The following is a 20,195-nucleotide window of genomic DNA, read 5'->3' on the forward strand; positions in this document are numbered from 1 at the left end:
CCGTCACCGTCACCGTCACCAAACCACCATCTACAACCTCCCTAATCACTACCACCTCACCACCCACAACACACAATGGGTCTCATCCGCCGCGCCTTCAAACTCACCACCATCGGTGGCACCGCCACCCTGGGCGCCTTCTTCTTCGCCACGCGTAACTCCACCTTCGTCCCCCTCCCCACCACCGACCCCATCTTCCACACGCCAGGCTACCAGACCCTGAACCCGCACAACAACCCCACGAGCCACGACCTGTGCATCCGCCGCGTGCGGCTGGCGGATATCAACCCCTCGCTGCTGGAGAAGAAGGGCAAATTGACGGAGGCGTTCTGCGCGGGCGTGTGGAGTGGTTGGGGTGAGTTTCCCTTTCCTTTTTACTACCCTGCAAACTCCCGCTAGCTTGCTACAATAGCTAGCTAGCGCACCACCTCCCCCTCATATACCACAGAACTAAGGTGAAATGATGTTAGGATACGCCTACCAACGCCGCTACCTCTCCAAGAAATACGAATCCCCGGCCACCGCCACCGACCTATGGACCCGGGAGCAGCTGCGCTCCGCCAACTACGAGGTCGGCACGCGCATCACCGACCACTTCGAGGTCGTCGAAAAAACCCCCGAGCGGATCGTCGTGCGGTGCGGCGACTCGCCCCGCAAGACCGGGGTGCGCGACTCCGATGGCCTGTTTGAGATCTCGGCGGTCGTGAAGCCCGAGGAGGGGGTTGCGGAGTTCGGGTTGAAGAGTGTTTTCTTCAAGGGGACGAAGAACGAACCGGGTGCGGACGGGGCTGGGGCGCCGCCCATGCCGGCGCATGTGTTTTGGTTGCATAAGCAGTATACTAAGTTGTGGATGGAGACGGGGGTCTGGAATGTTTTAAGGTGATCTTGTGGGTTTGTTGAGGGGTGAGCGGGTTGACGGGTTTGAATTGGGGTGGGAGTTGGGGGCTTTGAGGCAGGGGACTGGTATATACCTTGGTTTGTTGGGAGGATTGAGGGTTGGTTGATGTATAGATGTAGATGTGGGATTTATGGTCTACCTAGTGTCTGTGAGGCTAAGATTTGCTCCTCAACCATTGGGTCAATCTGTGGCCTGTTTATTCTTAAATTGTGTGGCAATGTGTCTAGGAACCGGTGAACCTGTCAGCTAGTAGTTACTAATTGTTCAGGGGCAAAGGGGCAACGTGGGATGTCGGCTCACTCGGACAGAAACCCGCCGGAATTGGACCGACCCCCGCACGGGATGCTGCTCCTTGCCATGCAAGCCCCACGTTTCCCCGCCTCAGTCAATCCCATATCTTCTACATCGCCTGCAAGTGTCTGCACCTGTGCTGGACAACAATCTCACAATGTCTGACAAGATCGAAGTCCTTCTCTTTGGCCTCGGCGCGTGAGTATTCACCATCCCTGATTCAGTAGAACTGACTGAATCAGAACCAGCATTGGCTCCTTCTACGCCTTCATCCTGCGCAGCTGTCCCCGCGTGCGTCTGACGGTCGTCGCTCGCTCGAACTACGCGGCTGTCCAGGAGAATGTATACCCTCTTCTTCGAATCTCTCGCTGAATTGAAAGCCTAACAAGGGATAGGGCATCCTGCTGAAAAGCGCCAACCACGGCGAGCACCGCTTCCACCCGGACCGCGGTAAGCATTCACACATTCGTCCATTCGCCCACCCACCGCAGCCTGAATACTAACGACAGCACAGTAATCCGCTCGCCCTCGGAACTCGCCCCAAACTCCGCCCCATTCGACTACGTCGTCTGCACGAACAAGGCCATCGACGTGGACACCGTCGCCCGCCTCCTCGCGCCAGCCATTACGGACCGCACCGCGATCGTGATCATCCAGAACGGTGTAGGCAACGAAGAGCCGTTCCGGCGCTTGTATCCCGAGAACCCGATCATCTCGTGCGTGGTGCGTATACTCCCTACCGTTCTCCCATCTGGCCCCACACTCCCCCCGAATACCTCTGTCACCAGACACCGATACTGATATTGGAAATGAAAGACATGGGTAGGAGCCCACCAACCTACCCCGGGGACAACAACCCACACGACCTCCGAAGCAACGCAACTAGGCCTCTACCCGCCCGCAGACCCCTCCGCGGTCCCTAGTCTCTCGACCTTCATCGACATCCTCAGCACCCCGGCGAACCCGCACCCGACGCCGCTGACCCCGCTCGCGCCGGACGCCCTGCAGCGCACCCGCTGGGAGAAGCTGATGTGGAACTGCGCCTGGAATACGCTGACCACTCTGACGGCGCAGGACTGTCAGGCCTGGCTGCGGTCTTCGGAGGAGGCGCTGCCGCTGACGAAGCGGCTGATGCGCGAGGTGGTGCGCGTGGCGCACGCGTCCGGCGTGGCGTTGCGGGAGGCCTTGGTCGAGGAGCAGATCGCCCGGATGCAGGGGCTCGGGGCGGTAAGGACGAGTATGCAGACTGATCGCGAGATGGGGCGGCGCATGGAGGTGGATGTGATTATTGGGACGGTGGTGGGGCGGGCGAGGAGGGCTGGAGTTGATGTGCCTGTTCTGGAGACGGTCTATGCGTTGATTAGGGCAGTGGATGGGTTGGCTGGGGGTGGTGCCGGGGAGGTTAGGGGGAGGATGTAGGTTGATGGGTGAGATTGGGTTGCTTGGGAGATGGGGTGTGGTTTTTGCGAGTGTTGTTGGTAGATTTGTAGTGTCTTGTTGGAAGTGGACACAGTCCAGTAGATTGTGAGATCTTGTGTGGGTGTTTGTCATCGGATGATTAACTTGATGGTGGGGACACTGGGTTAGTACTAGTACTAAATCCTATCAAGGGAAAAGCTTGTAGTTTGACTAATGCCAACTGCTAGAGTATGCTCAGGTAGCTTGGTGTCTGCGAGCTGATACCATCTGTCATGATAATGAGCGGGACAAGTAACATGTTAGGCACAAGACTGCGGCAGAAGAGGACGAGCACAGCCCACTCAGACTCCACTCCTCGTCTCTGACACATCACATTGTAGTGGAAGGGACCTCGGCCCGTTACAATGTCTAGAACAAACTCTGCTACTTGACCAATGTTGTTAGAAATAGGAACTGGAACAGAGTTCTCTCAGTTGCATTGAGCAATCTCTTAGCAATGACGCTTTCAAAGCCTGGTGATTCAGGCTGCACGTCAAGTACCTCGCTCAATGAGCCCTGATCTGTGCAGAACATGTACCAAGATAATCAATGTCTAGACGGAGGGCGTAGGAGATTATACGACAGCAGGCTGGGGAATGAAATGGGTAACAATAAGTGCGATAGATCTCTCTCCCGGTATCTCCGAACCCCCATACCGACAATCTCAACCTCACAGTCAAAAATGGGCAATACCAATTCTCGAACCTGAAACATCACAAGGAGACATAGACCCTATGGACGAGCACGATGCACAATCTGGAATAAGACCAACCGCAGTCCATATCCGGGAAAGTCGGTAGGGGAAGGTATAAGATGTTCTCCTTGATATGACGTCAACGTATCCTAACAGGGGCCTTTCAGGGAGAGAAGAGAAACAAGCAATCAGCACGGACCAGGCTCCGCTCTCTTTCCCGTCTCCGTGCACGGTGGTTTGTCGCGGGCTCGGCAAGACCCCGCTGCGGTGGAGCTGGGGAGTTGTAAATTACACAATAGGACCATTATCTACCCGTCATGTAAGATACGGCGCTCCACATTCCCTACCTTACGTTACGGTACGTACTTTACTACTGCTTAGAAATCTACTAGCTGGCCAATCGGGCTACCGGTGCGTACTATACAGCATCCAGCTGGGAATGCTCGTGATTGTATGACGGGGTAGGCAGACTTATTGTCAAATGTACGACCTGGTACTTCAAACGATCATGTCACTCCTACAAACCTCTACATTCAAGGATGTCTTCGCTCACGCGATCATCGAGCCCGGCAACACACTATCCGGCTGGCCACGACCCGAGACGGCCACAGCCCTATCACAGCTCTTCTGGAACATCACGCACCGCCCTGCGCGCAACCCGCTTCCACCGCGTTCCCACCCTCGTCACTTACAACCATAACAAATACGGCCTCTTTCTGCAAGAGAACAGTACCTTCACCGACACGCCCACCAACTTCTCAATGGCGAAAACCTACCTGTCTAACTTCCTCCTCGGCGCGGACCACACAAACGCCGTCCTCGATACCCCGGAGCAGGCCCTCCCCCCTCCTTTTTGCACAAAACGAGACCCGCGATCTCGATACAGCCTTTGTAGACTTCACGAGTAACCATTGGTCCCGCTGCAACGGCGCGACCTACGCCGGCGGCTTGGAGGCGCATAACCCCGAGGTGTGGGAGTTGACCTGGAAGGTGAACGTGCCTGAGTTCATCCCCGGTCGGCTCTGTGATACTGGCACTGGGCGCGTCTGTCGTGGTTCCGAGCTGATCAGTGATCTCTGGGTCCGCAGCGTGGCCCATATTTCGGTGGGGGCGTTGCAGACAGCAGGGTATTGGAAAAGGGCCAGAGGGCGCCTGAATCTTATGCTGGATTTGTGCGGGAGGGGGTTTGGATCGAGGGTAGGGGTGGGAACGGCACGCATCATATGGTGCATTGGCGGGACGAGCCGGTTGTACGGGCGGGAGGGGTGAATTGGGGGGTGTGCGAGGATGGAGGAGATGCGGGGATTTGATCGGTGGTGGTATCCGTATACGGGGCCGGTGTATCAGGGGTGGGAGTAGTGGTTGGCTTTGTAAGGAGAGAGTCAAGGGAAGAGATCGGGATTTGCCCAGCGGGATTTGTGTTGACCGCTTTATAGATAGTCAAATATATTGGGAATATAGCATAGAATATTGCCTCTGAGGTCATCTGCACATGCGACCACGGGACAGGTGTATCAGTAAGCCTGGAGAAAGCGCCCTTTTCTGAAGGCGCATGCGTCAAGAACCCACCACGAGTAGATTGACTAAGGTTCGACTTGAGTCCGCAACCGTGGGCATCCAGTCCCTCGACTTATGATATATCACATCCCAGCAGATAAGAGGAAAGATTATGCATAATATTTCCAATATCAGAATAATTATTGCAGCGAAGATCTCGGCACCAGCGCCGATAACACTGTACAGTATCTATGCATGAATAGTACCCTCCGTAGCCACGAAATTTCGCAATTCCCCGCCCTCCACTGGTGGAAGCAATAAGTAAATCTGGCTGTAATCTAGTATTATATACACTAGATTACATACAGAATATATAGCAGGAACATCGCTTAAGGTGTAGACTGTATCTATATTACAGGTCTTTTATAAGACACTATTTGGATGTGGCTACATATCAACTTCGGGGAATTGTGAGATTGATGGCCACGGAGGGTATGTAAGAGTCTTGCATCTACACACATTACACATGCAATACATTGTGTAGAGAACTGTGATTCTACAGGCAGCTCTCATTCCCACCTCACTACCTCTGTGCGGTGACTGTACCGGGATAGTGTCCAACCCTTTCAGAAATTTGGAGCTGGAGCTGTTATTAGTTGACCCTTCAACCCACATCATAGACTACCCACCAGGCCGCTATCCATTTCTTTCGATATGAAGTTTTCTACTGTGATGGTCTTCGTCAGTGGCCTTGCGGCCGGAGTGCTGGCTGCACCGGTTCCGAGCCCCCTTTCCACGGGAGACCTGGATACCACTCATTTTCCGGTAAGTTACCTCGGCAGATAATCTCCAGTGAGTTGTTGCAAACTGCAGCTCATCAATAAATGATATATACAGGTGCACGAACAGTCCACGGGCCACAGCGGTAGCATGCCCAACTCCAACCCTCTGCATGGAAGCGCCAGGAGCCCACAGATCCTCGGAACACTTAGATTTCCGCTGCCTGGGAGCGTCTCATCCGAGGTTAAGGGTAGCGCCTCAATCCCGACGAAGCGTCAAAGTCTCTCCATCGCCGGGAATCTGCCTCTCAGCATCACGATCCCCCAAGATTTGGGTCCCGCGATCTCTGTCTCGCAGCCCTCGCTTTCCATTACAGGGCTTTTAGCAAGGGACTAGGGCTCTTGTACCTGAACCGTGTGGTTATAGTGGTGTGTCCGGGCTGAATGGAAGCTTCGAGGACCGAGTCGGGATTTATTTTGGTACGGGTATCATTGTAATTGCTAAGTGTAGCTTCGGTCAGATAGATAATACCCTCCCTGGACACATAGAAGACGACTCTCTAAGATCTACTTATACAAGTAATTAATCAATAGCCAAACTATCTAGCTGTAATCTGTTACTAATAGTGAAACACACCAGCAGTTTGAATAAGTATCATACCGTCTAAAGGAGAGGACTTTTAGATTTTAGGTTTTGTAACTAAACTTACAGAATCAGAATTGTATGCATCGCTATAAAATTTGATCATCAGTTTCTTATACTTATCACTACTTATATAGCAATAGAAGATGTGTTTATAATACGATAAAACTTAACCGGTACTATCACGCTGTGGCTGCAGATACATCTTGGAACCTTGTATCCTATATACCCAGGGAGGGCATTCGCATGCTATGTCATTCACGGCGGGCGGGGAGCAGCCTGGCTAGCGAGGCCACAAGGCCACTGACAGATACAGCGGGCAGCAAGTATTCTAGCTAGTGAAGTTGCAGGATTATCAACAAATAGCTTACACAAATAATGTTATGATATAGAGGGAAAGCTTGCTCTAGTGTACAATACACATGCAATTGGCTGGTTTTGTTGGTATCCTACGAAGACTTTCGGTTTTACATGCATCAGGTACAGTCAGACACTGCAAAGCCAAACCCAGAAGCATGTCTTTTCAACCAAGAGCTGAAGAAAAATAGCTGAAGAGAACTGGCAGAAAATTCTGCATTGGGCGAGAATAAGTCGGCGCTGGGTTATGTGCCTGTTCAGTGAGGAGAATGACCGTGACGATGTGTATGGTGATGATACGAAGTAGGGCCGCGCTTGATGGTTGCAGCAGACGACTCTTCAGGTCTTTGTGACTAGAGAAGTTGCCATGGTAGTAGGGGTGTATAGGCATTAATGAGAGGATGGAAAGAAGAAAAAATTTAGAAAACTCACTGCAAATAGAGACGGGGTCGGGATTCCGGAGAAGGCAGAGGGAAGAGCAATGGACGAGGCCGGCGAGACTGCTGCTGGCCTTTGACAGCTCTTGGACACAAATAGCGGATTATAGTCCTTGAAGACGGGCCGCTCGCCATACTGTTGGCATTCATGCCCTGAGGTAGAATAGCCAGGCTTGACACGTGAACATTGTGGCATATTGAGCTGCTTAGGCAGAGGCATTGGTCACTTGTCGGGAGACTACAACCGCCCCATGACTGAAAAATGAAATCTTATCTTCAGTGACTGAATGAATGCGAGGAGTTTGCGGCTGTGGTGAGACCGAAGCATTGACTCCAAGAGCTAGTATTGTAGCACGGCCAGCGGCGCAAAAGATCATGGTTAGGAATAGAAGTGAAGAGAACAAGGTTGATAGAGAGGGTTTAGTCGAAAGACACCTAATAAGTGATGAGAGCTCCGGCAGTTAGAAGGGAGCTGACATCTGCAGCAAGTATCTGTATCTTTCGTAGGCACTTTCAATTTGATTCTCTAGTTTGTCTAGCCCTGCAGTTCACCGCCAGTATTACTAGTATATACAGTATCTGGGATCGAGACACTAGGAACGGCCTTACAGATCACCATCGGTGACGGGATTATCGGCAACAGCCGCCGTTGAGCAGGGCCCGGAAATTGTCCGGTTCCGCCCCGCCCCTCTATAAGCGGGGCTGAAACAAGTCCCCTTTTTCTTTCAATAGTCTCATTTGGTCTTTTTTTGGCTTTGTCTTGGCTTGCAGGCCCTCTTTTGTCAAGAGCCAAGGCAGCAGCATCTGAACAGTTTTCTACCTTTATCATCAGCCTTGATACCGTCAATTATACCCGAATTGCTCTTTTCATCGCGAAAATATGGACCCTTTCAGCGCCCTACCCTATGAGCTTCTATCTGCAATCAGCGAGGAAGCTGCGGATTGGGTTGGGCTTGACAGCCTGATTCGAGTTTCGCCACGCATTGCCCTATTGTTCACCCCGGAAGGAGGTTCGGATCAAGCCCACCCCGATGCCATCCGCCTCGTTGAGAGCATTCTGCGGACAAACCCCATCACGAGCCATGGAATACACCGGTTCTTCCGGATGTGTGCGAATCTCCGGCGCTCTTCCTTCTCCTCCGGATGCAATCTGACCCTAGCCGAGTTCATGGCACAGGACTTTTCCTCGCCCCTGAGCCCCACTTCTGTGACTGGCACTGTGCTGCGGGACATGGTCCGGGTTGCAGCCAACATCCAGCGGCTGGCCTGCGCCTGCTTAGCCACCTTTCTGGCACGCACCCGAGCGGTGCAACCAATAGGCTACGGGAGAGATGCGGCCGGGAAGCTGAAGGGGGGAGAACCATATTCGCAGCGAGATGTCGGTTCCCCGTCGTGGGTGGAGGAGTACCGTGTTTATCGCGCTCTATGGCATTTGCAGCTGTATTCAGATGTGTGGAATGTTTCTCCCCAGATATGTTGGTCTATCAGCGAGCTCCATCTCTATATACGAGTCTCGGACTTTGATGTCCCTTCCGAAAGACCCCAACGCGGGCCAACGCAAGAAGGAGAACCCACCGGGGACGAGATGCGAGCTGTGTCGGAGTGTCTGCAGGACATTTGTCCCCATCCAAACTTGTCGGAACCTCTCATTGCGAACCTCGATAGCTTCTATCTGCGGTTTTGGCTGGAATTGCCCGATGCATTGTCTCTCAGGCGCCAGGATCCCCAAGGCAGCGATGATTCTCAAGCCAATGCCTTCCGTGGCTTCAGGGTCTGGAGTCCCCCATTCCTCCCGTCTTCCGAGGAGGATACGTGCGAGCCTATTTTGGGGCAATGGGACAACACTATCCCTGCTGTGCAGGACCGAAATATTGGTAATCTGTGGTGTATGCTACCAATGTATGAGGCATATGAACGTCCAGCTATGTTCCAAACAGGCTCTCTTCTAGATCCTCGACCACTACTCGGACTAGGATTGGTTTTCTGGGACGGATGGAGGCTCTACAACTTAGGTCTCTGGTCAGCAAGCCCTAGTAATTGGGAAACCGGAAAGAATTGTTCTGTTGTTACGGGCCCTGACGGGAGCCAGGTTCCGGTCGATTATACACCGAGACTCAAAGATGGAAGAGAAAGGAATTATCGATGGTCTGAGTTTGCTGCAGCTCGCTTGGTTCAGGAGGCACAGGAGGCAAGGAGTGGTCTCACGGCTCAATGACTGGTTGTTTGTCTTCGGCGCCGCACTATATCATAATGGGCGGTTAATTAAATACTAATTTGGTCACGGAAAGCTATAGAGTCGAACTGTACCATTTTATCCCCACTAGTACAGAAGTTTCAACCTCCCTAGAATAATCGTACTTCGTAACCTATAATTTGGCTATAATAGTCTAAAACCTTCGTGTAAGAGGCTCCGCAACCACTAATTTGACGGGTTATAGCCTTTTCAAGTGGTGTGGTTCATCCATTGATAATATGATTCACACAAGCAGCCCAAGGGCTACGGCGCTCTTTCTAGGAGTCTGCGTTGACGGGTTCCCCCAATAATGAGGCAGTCCCTTTTCGCAGCACAATTGTGACCTTGCCACCGAGAAACGGTCAGAACCTTCCCCGGCACAAATGTCGGGCTAGTCACCGCGGTGACGATCTTGTTATCTGTATGACGGAGTAAGGGACGACCCATGCCTTGGCACTCGTGACCATGGTGTTTTTTCCCGGGCCTGAGGGCTTTCGCGGACTGGACGACGGTATCCAGCACGGTCATGTACTGTATGTCTCAGTATATCTTCTTGACATGTTGTCAACCCCGTGACCCATATATTGTGGTTGTTGAGGCTCTTTCGTATATACAACCATTTCCCCAAGAATATTTTGCCTTTCATATAGTTGATACTGTTCTGAATTGCCAAAAAGGGATAGGGATTGGACACCAACCCGAAGGCTTCAGCAATACGCTCACTGGGCTTTGCTGCCTGCTTTCCGAGTGTTTAATTCTGACCCACTGGGGGCTTCTTGGCTAGTTTGTCATTTGCGTCGTTCCACACAATCTGCCAGAACTCCATGTCGACGGTATGCCGTTTGCGTAGGCGTCTCGTCGAAGGCGGCCGATCGTCAGTCTTACAAATGAGTTCTGGAGCCAAAGCAATAGTTAATTGGCATTATTGGCGCGGTGTTATATAGGGAGGTTTGCCAGCATAAGTTCTCCTCAGGGCTTGCGGGGTAGACGTAGTTCTAAATGTATAAATATGTAACCTCCCCCTTCGCTCGTTTCCGTTTCGAACTCAAATTTCCTCCCATCCTTGCAATCAACCCCCTATCAACGATGGCCCAAGAGAACTTCTCCCTACCACAGAAGGCGTATCAACAGAGGCCTTTCACATAACCTTTTTTACGCTCAGATCAGGGCGGCCACTGTGTCCCGCACCGCCGGCCGATTTCTTTTTTACGCCGGTCGCGTGCCATTCCCTGCTTCCCAAATCGCAATCCACTTTGTAAGCACAATCAATGCTCTCACCTGAGGCAACGGTGATGAAAAATTCATACAGCCATCGAAACGAATTCCCATCATGGAGGCCAGTGAAAACTATGCGGACCGGCTGGAAAGAAAGCTGCAACTCGACGGTTTCAAAATCTGGGGTTTTGTATTTCACCGGTGCACCTACCAAGGCGAGTCCGACTGGGCCGACTCATGCGATGAGCCACCACTCAAACCAGCATCTAATTCAGGGACAAGCTTCTCATTTCGGGACTCGAAGCATCTGAGTACTGTAAGACCTCGATATAACCATCATCGCTATAACAATTTCCCGCCAAAAACGATTTGACCCGGAGTGGAAATCCATTTAACCATAAAGAATCGTTGTGTCCTCTTATAATGATCATCAAAATTAGATAAAGGCAGCCTATATAAATTTTGTGCAAGTAATATCAAGGATTACTTTAAAGGGTAAGATCCAAAAGACTGAAAGTGTATCATATAGGAAATATCACGTGCAGAGCGTAACTTTACTGTAACAATACAACGATATCCATCTGCCTATACAGTACCTAGCGATTTTACAAAGCGTTACCAACCAAATCGTTGTTAAGGGGGATTCTAGCACCACGGCACTAATTCCGAGTCCCGACTATCATCAGCACTTATAAGAAATGTTATAAATCGGTCTACATCCCCACAGGTCAGCATTTGTCTGTAGGAACCTCCTTCCCCTAACCGTTCCAGTTGGTCGCCGGCGGTCAGATTCGGCTGCCAAGTGCCATGGAGTGGGGACATTTCGGATAAACACCTGGCGCTATGATTGGTGTGTCCATACGAGCGGGCCAATCAGACCAGATGTCGTATACTAGCCCTAGGTAAACTTCACGATGACAACAACTCAGCTTTTGTTCACCAGGCAGCAAGACGAAGAAGGAATTCTACTTAAAGTGGCTGTCTCACTATCAGAGCTAGTCATCCTTATTTCTCCTTCGCTAATCATTGTTTATAACCACCGCCGCCATGACGCAGTGCAAAGGTACAGTATTCCTCTCAATGAACCGTAAAAGAACCAAATACCTGACAATTCATTAGCTTTAACAACACCAGACACGATGTGGACCTTCTGTCCCTCCATCGGCGCAGCGTACTTGTTTACCGTGCTCTTCACCCTGACGACCCTCGCCCACCTCGCACAGGCGATCCTGCATCGCAAATTCTACAGTTGGGTGATCGTCATGTCCGGTCTCATCCAGACAGTGACCTACATCTTTCGCATCCTCAGCATCCTCCATCCAGCCAGCTATACCGACTACGCGGCGTGGTTTGTACTGATTCTGATCGCACCCCTCTGGACCAACGCCTTCGTCTACATGGTTATGGGCCGTATGGTGTGGAACTTCACCGACGACGCGCGGGTCCTACGCGTGCGACCCTGGCATTTTGGTCTTTTCTTCGTGGCTCTAGACATAATGTATGGCTTTCAGTATCAGGTTCCAGAAACCGACACTGACAATGCAACAGTGCATTCATCGTCCAAGTCTACGGAGCCGCTCAAGCAGCCGGCAACAACGTCTCCTACAACACAGAGATGACGGGCTTACACATATACATGGCCGGGGTGGGCGTGCAGCAGCTCTTCGTCCTGGTGTTCGTGCTCTGTGGCGTGGCCTTCCACCGTAAGTTGCTTCAGCAGCGGCGATCAGATGCGAAAAAGGCATTGCTCTTACTCTATGTGCTCTATGCATGTCTTGCCCTGATTACGGTAAGCAATCTTTCTTTCATGGTGCAAAGAGAGATGACTGATAAGCAGTAGATGCGGATTATATTCCGGCTGTGTGAATATGCGCAGGGCCTCGACAGCGAGATTCCCGCCCACGAGGCGTACCAATACTGCCTTGACTCTCTGCCGATGCTGTTGGCACTTGTACTGCTCAATGTGGTGCACCCGGGTCGAACTATGCCGGGTAAGGAGAGTGATATGCCGAGTCGGAAGAAGCGTAAGCAGACGGGTGTGACCAGTAAGGAGATGTCGAGTGATGATAGGGTTCGTTTGGGAGAGTGCTGAGGGGTGTTGAAATTTTGATTAGACGGTGTGTATAACAGATAGACGCACGTTTTCAGCGTTTGCATGTCCTTGATTTTCTTTTGAGTTGGATTCTAGATTCAATAGACATATAATTAGGTCCTGTAAGCTTATTACTCTTTACTATAAATATTCCAGCCGGCTACTCCGATGAACTAACCTAAATGGGTCAAGTTGCAACATGTGACTCAGATGATTATCGATAACATCGCCGGCATCGGTCCACATTCCCCTCTTCTCACCTGTCAGCTCTATTCAATGAGCCGATTCTAAACCCTCTGTATCCTGCTGAGGCGATGCCCCGAGTTGCTCCGGGTCAGCGAAAGCGGTCGTACCGTCCCAAAACGCGCTCCGGCTGCTTGACCTGCAAGTATGTTCATCCCGCAACCCAATGAGAACCTCGCTGACCGAGTTTAGAAGTAAGTGGCATTGGTAATCTCAAACCATATAGTCATCCATCAATGACTTACTAAGAAAGCTAGAGCGACGCATCAGGTGTACCGAAGAGCGCCCGGCCTGTCTGCGCTGTACCTCAACCGGCCGAGTATGCGACGGCTACGAGGCTCCGCCCCCATTACCCTCGTCTAGCCTCACGACATTGCGATCAAAAGCATTCACAAGGCCGCTCGTTCCCCAGTCGCTCGGTGATGATCTACTCATCTCTGACCAGGAGCGCCGCTCGTTCCAGTTTTTTATAGCCAAGACTGCCCCACAGCTGGCTGGTGACTTTGAATGTGTCTTCTGGGAACGCCTGCTACTGCAGTCTGCGCACCACGAGCCGGCCATTCGCCATGTCACTATTGCATTGGGCTCGCTGCATGAGCGTCTGGAGCGTGATTCAGGCACTAGCTACCGAGCGGGCATTCAGATAATGCACGATCCCTTTGCTTTGCGCCAGTACCTATGCGCCATGCGATATCTGATGCCGACACCGGGCGGCTCACAACCCCTTGACGTCTGCTTGATGTCTTGTATTCTATTCGCTTGCTTCGAGGTACGTGTGTCTATATATCCCGTGTAATAAGACTTTGCGTACCAACTATGCTCAAGGCAATGCGCGGCCAATACGGTTCGGCCATCACTCACATCACCAGCGGACTAAAAATCCTTGATGAACTTCGAGCCAATCCATTCGACAAATCCACAGCTCTGAGCAGAGGTCGCATGCCGTATGTTCCCATCGACGTGGTGTGTGGCCTCTTTACTCGCCTGCAAGCGCAAATTATTGTGGTACGGTGTCCACTTCCGGCAAGAGTAGAGGAATCCGGTTGCTAATCGTAGAGCGCTACAGACCGTCCACCGTATGAGTGCAGCGCGCTGCAACCTCTGGCCTGAGCTGGTCATTGATCTGGACAGACCCATCGTGTTCCACTCTTTAGCCGACGCGCGCGAAACCCTCGAAATCTACACGTACTACTACCGGCAACGCAATATGGGGCTGCAACACGAACGTACGAAGGCGGAGCAGCATTCTCCTTTCCCAAAGTCCATAAAGCTGGTGAATGGGTTAAATCACGCGGCTGTTGCTCTGCGTGACGTCTCGATCTCCCTGCTGGGTCGCTGGTCTACCGCGCTAGACGACTTTCTGCGTGAGCGCAGTGCTCCCTTGACGGACCGCGAGCGGCGCGGTCTCGCAGTGCTCCAGCTACGCAAGATCGACTGCTTGATTTCTTTAGATATCTTCGAACCTGCGGGTCAGGCCGAGGCGGGCGACAATGTCGACTGGGACAAGTATTGTGCCTTTTTCGAAGAGATGGTTACCCTAGGCGAGTCCATTGTGGGGTTCTCCCCAATTTCCTCTCCATTTCATCCCTCAGACGCGGTTTCCTCTTCTCCTTTACCGACTCCTAAAACTTTCTCGCTCGACCTCGGCATCATAGCAGCCATGTTCAACGTCGCCGTGCGGTGCCGTGATCCTCACATTCGCCGGCGAGCTGTGCGGGTGCTTCGTGCCTCTGCCGTCCAGGAAGGTGTCTGGAACAGTGCGGTCGTGGCGGCGATTGCGGATAAGTGGATTGAGATTGAAGAGGAGGGTTTAGATATTGTTACGAGTTGTGCCGATGTGCCTGCTATCGCGCGAGTGTCGGACTTCTTGCCCGTGTTCGATGGTGAGGAGCCTACCGCGTCGGTCTATTATAGTCACTCAGCTGCGGTGAATGCTGGAGGTGTACGAAAAGAGGTTTTCAGGTGGTGATAATTGCCTGGTTTAGACGACTAGACTCTGAGAGTTCCTATGCTTCAAAACCTGCTACTGTAATATCTGATCCACTTGCGGTTTTGTGATATTTGAAATCCCCTGGTCGCTGAAATTGAGTTCAAAGGAGGCTTTCCGCAGTTTAAGAGTCTGCGGCTTGATTCGTGATCCAGGTTGACAGCCCCGTCAGCAGCAAGCTTTGCCAAACAACAACCCTGAAACTGACACACTCATACAGAATTTCTACAAACTCCAGCAACGAAGTCAAATCTTCCACCGTGCGCCTCCCCTACTATACTGACAGGCGACAATGTAATGATCCTGTCATGACACAACCCTTGCCACTAGCCACATTATAAGCTCACTACCCCGATATCAAACTATCCGAGCCGACTTTGCTTGTCATCTCTACAATACAACCCTAATTTGCCTGCTTTCCATCCCACAAATACCCCAAAAGGTTGTCAAAAGTCTGCGCCCACAATGCCAGACCTAAACGACCAAGCCTTTTTCTACATGCGCTGGAATGACTCCGAACATCCACTCAACGCCGAAAGCAATCAAAAATCCCAGATGCTGGCCGCTGAATTCCATGGCGATGCCCCAGTAGACGAGGAGAGTATTTCACCGCAACGATCTGAAATCGATTCTGGGGTTACGGCAGGGAGGGCATCCCCCATCCCGACTACGATGCCGCATTCTTACGGGGAAGATCATGTGTACATCACATGCTGGCACACTTGGCCGGATGATGGCTAAAAGGCCGTCCAAACGTACGATAGTCTTTGGGGCTTTGTTGGCGATGGGAGGGAGAAATAATCAAGAAAAAAGCGAATGGTGAAGTTCGCAGGGCGGGTACATCGTGGCAGGATTTCGGGTGTGCCGCATTCTGTTCTTGTTTCCCATTCCATCTTCTCGTGCCAGGGGATTCTGCAAATTGGCTGTGACTGGTAAAGCGGAGGTGCACATCATGCGCATAGAAATTACCAACGGAAGAAGGTGATTAAAGTCATGAACCGCAGTTATGATATGATGGTACAAGAGTCAGCCACAACTAAGCTGTTACCTGGCAAGATGCCTTGTCCTATGTAGTTTCATCCTAGAGGGAGTGTAGATCAGATACGGCATCGTGCTACGTAGTCACGCTTGGCCTTTCTCTACTGACCATTACACTTATCCGCATACATATCTGGCGTGGACAGATTGGCACATCGGCAAAAGAGTCTACTTGAATCTGCCGTCGTCCTCACGATCCTTGCCCAACTGCAAGCACCAGAAGGGTTCAACAGCAACACTTTCAATCTGTGATGACCAGCCAAGTGTGCTCGCGATGCTCCCATTGACAACAAAGCTTCCACGAGATTCTTTCCAGTCGTTGGTCTTCGAAGGCCTAACTTTATCACCGTAGTGAAGGCTCTTTCTGCCATCTTATCCTTTCCTTTTCTTGATCGATTCATGCACTTTGTTGAAAACCGAGGACTAAAGCTAATTTACATGGCTTCAAAGAGCAAAGCAAAGACATCTTCTGACCTCGATGTTAAGGAAATTAATGAGCTGACCGTTGATGAAACAGGTCTCTTCAAGGATGTGCAGGAGTATCTGGACACCAAGACCCAGAATACAGGGGTATCTGCTGGACCAAAGAAGAGTTCACAGTTCGCCATCCACGGGTTCCCGAAGTGGCTGGAGAATACGGAGGAGTTGCGCAAGGGACGCAGGCCAGAGAAGGATGAGACGAAGATGGGGAAGAAAGATTAGGAGGAGGCTGACGCAGTCCCCGCCAAGTGCACGGAGCTGCTTGCCGCTCCTGCGGATGCGGAGTCGGAGTTGAATGGGATTTTCAGTGATTGCTCCGAGATTGCTGCCCCCTCTTGTTATTCCTATCGTTAAGCAGACCACTCGGCTGCCGGGAAGGGGGAACTTATACATGTATACATACATGAGTACATACCTTATAGGTCTATCTAACATGACAAGCCAGGAAACATAGAAAGGCGATTGCTGTGGGGAGTATCATCGAACTATACAGTAACGAATTGTTTTACACCCATCTCCACCCGCTGGGGAGGGGGGGAGATACTCCGAATATCCGGCATCCCTGAAGCCCAAACCTTTAAGAACTTCCACTCCCAAAACCTCGGAATCTCTTCCCTCATCTCCAGAATCCCTCATCTCCAGAATCCCTCATCTCCAGAATCCCCAACTCTCAATCTCATTCTCTCGACCCCCAGAATGCAACCCTTCTCCGTCTTCGTGCGATGGCGCCACGCATTCACGCAGACCTTCGAAGCAACTGCCACCAATCGCACCGTCTTCGAATCCGTGATCGCGCCCATCTTGCCCCTAGTCCTGAACGGCGGAACCAGCAATGTCTTCGCCTACGGCCACTCCGGCAGCGGCAAATCCCACACCATCATCGGCTACGACTTCGAGCATACCGGGCAGTACGGACTCTGTCTCGCAGCAGCGCAGCACTTACTCGACGCCCTGCACACCCTCAATCTCAACACCAAAACCATCGACAAGACATCCCACCTCGGCCTCGGCCTCCGCATGTACGAGCTCCGCGGCAACGAAGCCTTTGACCTCCTCAACAGCCACATCAAATGCCACATCCGCGAAGGCGGGGACGGGAAGACGCACCTCCGGGGGGAGACGGAGGTGCTGGAGCACGGCCGCGTGCGGGTACGGCCCATTGCCACGAAAGCGTGCTGGAGCTTGGATGACTTCCTCGCGCATTTCCGTGGGGGCTTGGCGCGGCACGCCACGGGGACTTCGACGGTGCATGATCTGAGTTCGCGGACGCATGCCGTGCTGGAGGTCGAGGATGTGTCGCGGGCGCTGCTGGCGGCCAGGGAGGCAGTCGTGGGGCGCGAGTCGGAGTTTGTGCCTGTTGCGAAGCGGGCGACGGATGTCTATCTTGAGGAGACGATGAAGGGGTTGGTGAAGGATGAGACGGGGAAGTACGTCCCTAATCCTGATTATCGGGTGGACCAGACGAGGATTGATGAGGCGGAAGCTAGAAAGGCGGAGTTCTTGGGGTATGTGGAGGATGCAGTGAGAACGGTGGAGGAGGTGATGAGGAAGGCGGGGCATGTCTGTCTGGGGGGTAAGTTGGTGTTGGTGGATTTGGCGGGGTCGGAGTTTTACCATGATAAGAATACTACGACGGTGCCACAGTTAAAACCGTCCCCCAAGGAGCAGCGCGAGGGCAGGCAGATTAATTCGGATCTGCTCGCGCTGAAGGAGGTGATTCGTGCCAGGGCCGCGAGGGCCGCGAGGATACCATATCGGTCTTCGCCGCTTACAATGGTGCTGAGGGAGCATTTTCAGGGGACGGCGGGTGGGGATGAGAAGGGCTGTTCTTGTTCGAGGATGATTTTGACGGTTTCGCCGGCTTTGGGTCAGGCGGCGGCCACGACCAATACGTTGAAGTATGGGAAGTTTGGGTGGGATGGTGGATCTTGGTAAGTAGACAAGAGGGTACAATAGAGATTTAGACATGAGATGGACTTTTGAGTGGAATTCGCCGAGAAACCGGACTTCGGACCAACTGAACGATCAAGTGCATCAAGAACTGGCAAGACCTCAGATTGCTGACATGCTACAGTACTGAACGCTGGTAGGATTGTAAAACTCATCTCTCTAGCCTTAATTTCACTTGAAAGACACTCCGGAATCAAGGCGCACGGTTCTTCATTTATGACATACATCATGGCTCGCAGATTCACAACAGTGATTAAACAAGAACTGCACCTATCTGCAAGGCGGCCTCCACAACACACAAATCAACATGTACATTTCTCTTTCCACCTAGCACCCCCTTTGTACCCCAAATTCCACTCATCACATTCAGCATTTAACCGCAAATGTGAGCACCGCCGGAGATTTGGTAGCCTAAAGCCCACAGTCAGTACCTCCTACTCTTGCCCCCCAAGTACACCACAGTACTCACCACTAGCATCATACAAGAAACCATCGCTGTGGATGTAGACATCTATCCCTACGCATCAGTATCTGCTCACAGCACAGGCAGAAGACAAAGGACATACCGCCATAGCTCGAGGGCCAGGTGTAGGTGACCGAGTTCTTGGAGCAGACGCTGCTGTCGACCCAGAAGAAGCCCCAGCCGCCGCCGATGGTCACGGAGCCACCGTTCTTGAGCTGGATGTCGGAGCCCTGGTTGTCCTGGATCCAGCCGTTCTTGCCGTAGTTATTGTGGAAATGGGTGGCGGACACGCCCAGGGCGGAGACGAGGAGGACGGCGGTGGACTTGAGGAAGTGCATGATGATCAGAATGATACTGTGTAGAGACTTGTAGAAGCGGATGGTGATGATGGTCGTGATGAGAGGATGTTCTCGATGGGTCGTCCAGAGCTTTATATAGTTTTGCAGCCAGATTGAGGGGCCCTGAATCATTGCAGCTGTCCGTGACGGCCCCCACATTCTTCCCAGTGAGAGGCGCCTCTCTGACTCTCGCTTCGCTTACTTACCCGCAGAACAGTCCCAGTGTATACTGCAGACTGCGGAAATTCCCGCAAAGGAGAAGTGAGCATGGTTTCTAGGCGGCCAGACACGAGGATCGTAGGGGTCGAGCCGCACCGGGAAAGGATGCAGGGTTCAGCTGGGCGAGGCTAGACCAACGCTAATCATGCAGGGTCAGCCTTGTGCTCATTAAGTATCTTACAGACTACCAAAACTAATTTATTTTATCATGCTAACCCATTCTGGAAAGTCCTCTCCTCCTTCCTACCAGATCTAGATCGTCACGCGACACGCCCGTCTTGATGCGGGTTTCCCCAAACTGCCCGATTTGGGCTGGACTATGCTGACATACGTCCATAGCCGCCGCCACAGTTCCCCAAATCGAATTGTCAGCGCACGCATGAGGCAGGGGATATGGCTTTTCTTTATCTTGTGGAAAAGTGCGCTCGTATTCTCTGTTCGAGAACTGCTGCAAGGCGTCCACAAGGAACTCGTATCGGTAGGTCAGACCTGTCTGTCTGAAGTGAATGGCTGTAATATCCGGGGAACGGAGTCGGGATGCAGCTTATTTCAGTGCGCGGGGATTGCTTAGCCTAATCAAGACTAGACAAGCCTCTTAGTCCCGGGTCATCCAATTGGCTAATTTGGAGAGTGAGACATTCACCGAGAGGAGAGGAGTTCTAGATGGGGACGATGTAACCTTGTTTATGGTCTCCTCGGGCTTGGGGTGTCAAGCCATTGCGGTGGTTGTTCGAAGTTTTGTTACCTGAAAGAAGAGTTTGATTGACAATAACTAATGTCGAGGGTAATAATTTATGAATTTGCAGGCCGACGGTGCGCAAGATTTGAAGGCAGTCGCGAGGTAAGATTGGCAGAAATATCGTTCAGTCACCCGACGGATAGA

General features: G+C 52.0%; 8 protein-coding genes across 8 annotated transcripts; 7 read left to right on the top strand and 1 right to left on the bottom strand.

The window, feature by feature from the left end:
• Positions 1-19: 19 nt before the first annotated feature.
• Positions 20-1,321, top strand: ASPACDRAFT_125367 (uncharacterized protein). The gene is made up of 2 exons (XM_020196811.1): positions 20-355; positions 471-1,321. The coding sequence occupies exons 1-2, from the start codon at positions 76-78 to the stop codon at positions 881-883; spliced, it is 693 nt and encodes a 230-aa protein (XP_020052962.1). The 5' UTR covers positions 20-75; the 3' UTR covers positions 884-1,321.
• Positions 1,322-1,346: 25 nt separating this feature from the next.
• On the top strand, positions 1,347-2,608 carry ASPACDRAFT_34159 (ketopantoate reductase family protein; the record flags this gene model as incomplete). The annotated part of the gene is made up of 5 exons (XM_020200022.1): positions 1,347-1,387; positions 1,438-1,531; positions 1,585-1,639; positions 1,704-1,912; positions 2,006-2,608. 5 exons carry the CDS (start codon positions 1,347-1,349, stop codon positions 2,606-2,608), a joined length of 1,002 nt encoding a protein of 333 aa, XP_020052963.1.
• Positions 2,609-3,880: 1,272 nt separating this feature from the next.
• Positions 3,881-4,610, top strand: ASPACDRAFT_46795 (uncharacterized protein; the record flags this gene model as incomplete). Its single annotated transcript, XM_020201844.1, has 2 exons — positions 3,881-4,156; positions 4,209-4,610. 2 exons carry the CDS (start codon positions 3,881-3,883, stop codon positions 4,608-4,610), a joined length of 678 nt encoding a protein of 225 aa, XP_020052964.1.
• Positions 4,611-5,552: 942 nt separating this feature from the next.
• Positions 5,553-6,014, top strand: ASPACDRAFT_46796 (uncharacterized protein; the record flags this gene model as incomplete). Its single annotated transcript, XM_020201845.1, has 2 exons — positions 5,553-5,663; positions 5,736-6,014. 2 exons carry the CDS (start codon positions 5,553-5,555, stop codon positions 6,012-6,014), a joined length of 390 nt encoding a protein of 129 aa, XP_020052965.1.
• A 1,920-nt stretch (positions 6,015-7,934) lies between these two features.
• On the top strand, positions 7,935-12,547 carry ASPACDRAFT_1859299 (RTA1 domain-containing protein; the record flags this gene model as incomplete). The annotated part of the gene is made up of 4 exons (XM_020197665.1): positions 7,935-8,940; positions 11,622-12,000; positions 12,051-12,291; positions 12,343-12,547. Coding segments are annotated over 4 exons (1,830 nt in total), but the record flags the coding sequence as incomplete, so codon positions are not given.
• Positions 12,548-12,860: 313 nt separating this feature from the next.
• On the top strand, positions 12,861-15,255 carry ASPACDRAFT_1859300 (Zn(II)2Cys6 transcription factor domain-containing protein). The gene is made up of 5 exons (XM_020197666.1): positions 12,861-12,986; positions 13,097-13,606; positions 13,663-13,842; positions 13,904-14,979; positions 15,045-15,255. Exons 1-4 carry the CDS (start codon positions 12,909-12,911, stop codon positions 14,804-14,806), a joined length of 1,671 nt encoding a protein of 556 aa, XP_020052967.1. The 5' UTR covers positions 12,861-12,908; the 3' UTR covers positions 14,807-14,979; positions 15,045-15,255.
• Positions 15,256-17,038: 1,783 nt separating this feature from the next.
• ASPACDRAFT_46799 (kinesin family protein) lies at positions 17,039-18,277 on the top strand (the record flags this gene model as incomplete). Its single annotated transcript, XM_020201846.1, has 1 exon — positions 17,039-18,277. The coding sequence occupies one exon, from the start codon at positions 17,039-17,041 to the stop codon at positions 18,275-18,277; it is 1,239 nt and encodes a 412-aa protein (XP_020052968.1).
• Positions 18,278-18,414: 137 nt separating this feature from the next.
• Positions 18,415-19,351, bottom strand: ASPACDRAFT_125371 (uncharacterized protein). The gene is made up of 3 exons (XM_020196812.1): positions 18,859-19,351; positions 18,762-18,803; positions 18,415-18,703 (listed from the first exon to the last, which is right to left on the bottom strand). Exons 1-3 carry the CDS (start codon positions 19,091-19,093, stop codon positions 18,666-18,668), a joined length of 315 nt encoding a protein of 104 aa, XP_020052969.1. The 5' UTR covers positions 19,094-19,351; the 3' UTR covers positions 18,415-18,665.
• Positions 19,352-20,195: the final 844 nt, after the last annotated feature.

Source organism: Aspergillus aculeatus, assembly GCF_001890905.1.
Source record: "Aspergillus aculeatus ATCC 16872 unplaced genomic scaffold ASPACscaffold_16, whole genome shotgun sequence".
In the NCBI taxonomy this organism is placed as follows: domain Eukaryota; kingdom Fungi; phylum Ascomycota; class Eurotiomycetes; order Eurotiales; family Aspergillaceae; genus Aspergillus; species Aspergillus aculeatus.

What these genes read in the sequence shown, in the direction of transcription:
- ASPACDRAFT_125367 (XM_020196811.1), top strand. Translation starts at nt 76, where the DNA reads ATGGGTCTCATCCGCCGCGCCTTCAAACTCACCACCATCGGTGGCACC. An exon ending in GGGCGTGTGGAGTGGTTGGG is followed by an intron (nt 356 to 470) that starts GTGAGTTTCCCT and finishes AAATGATGTTAG; the next exon opens with GATACGCCTACCAACGCCGC.
- ASPACDRAFT_1859300 (XM_020197666.1), top strand. Translation starts at nt 12,909, where the DNA reads ATGCCCCGAGTTGCTCCGGGTCAGCGAAAGCGGTCGTACCGTCCCAAA. An exon ending in TTCTATTCGCTTGCTTCGAG is followed by an intron (nt 13,607 to 13,662) that starts GTACGTGTGTCT and finishes ACTATGCTCAAG; the next exon opens with GCAATGCGCGGCCAATACGG. An exon ending in TGCAAGCGCAAATTATTGTG is followed by an intron (nt 13,843 to 13,903) that starts GTACGGTGTCCA and finishes AGAGCGCTACAG; the next exon opens with ACCGTCCACCGTATGAGTGC.
- ASPACDRAFT_125371 (XM_020196812.1), bottom strand. Translation starts at nt 19,093, where the DNA reads ATGCACTTCCTCAAGTCCACCGCCGTCCTCCTCGTCTCCGCCCTGGGC. An exon ending in CTGGCCCTCGAGCTATGGCG is followed by an intron (nt 18,804 to 18,858) that starts GTATGTCCTTTG and finishes GCGTAGGGATAG; the next exon opens with ATGTCTACATCCACAGCGAT. An exon ending in TTTCTTGTATGATGCTAGTG is followed by an intron (nt 18,704 to 18,761) that starts GTGAGTACTGTG and finishes TGTGGGCTTTAG; the next exon opens with GCTACCAAATCTCCGGCGGT.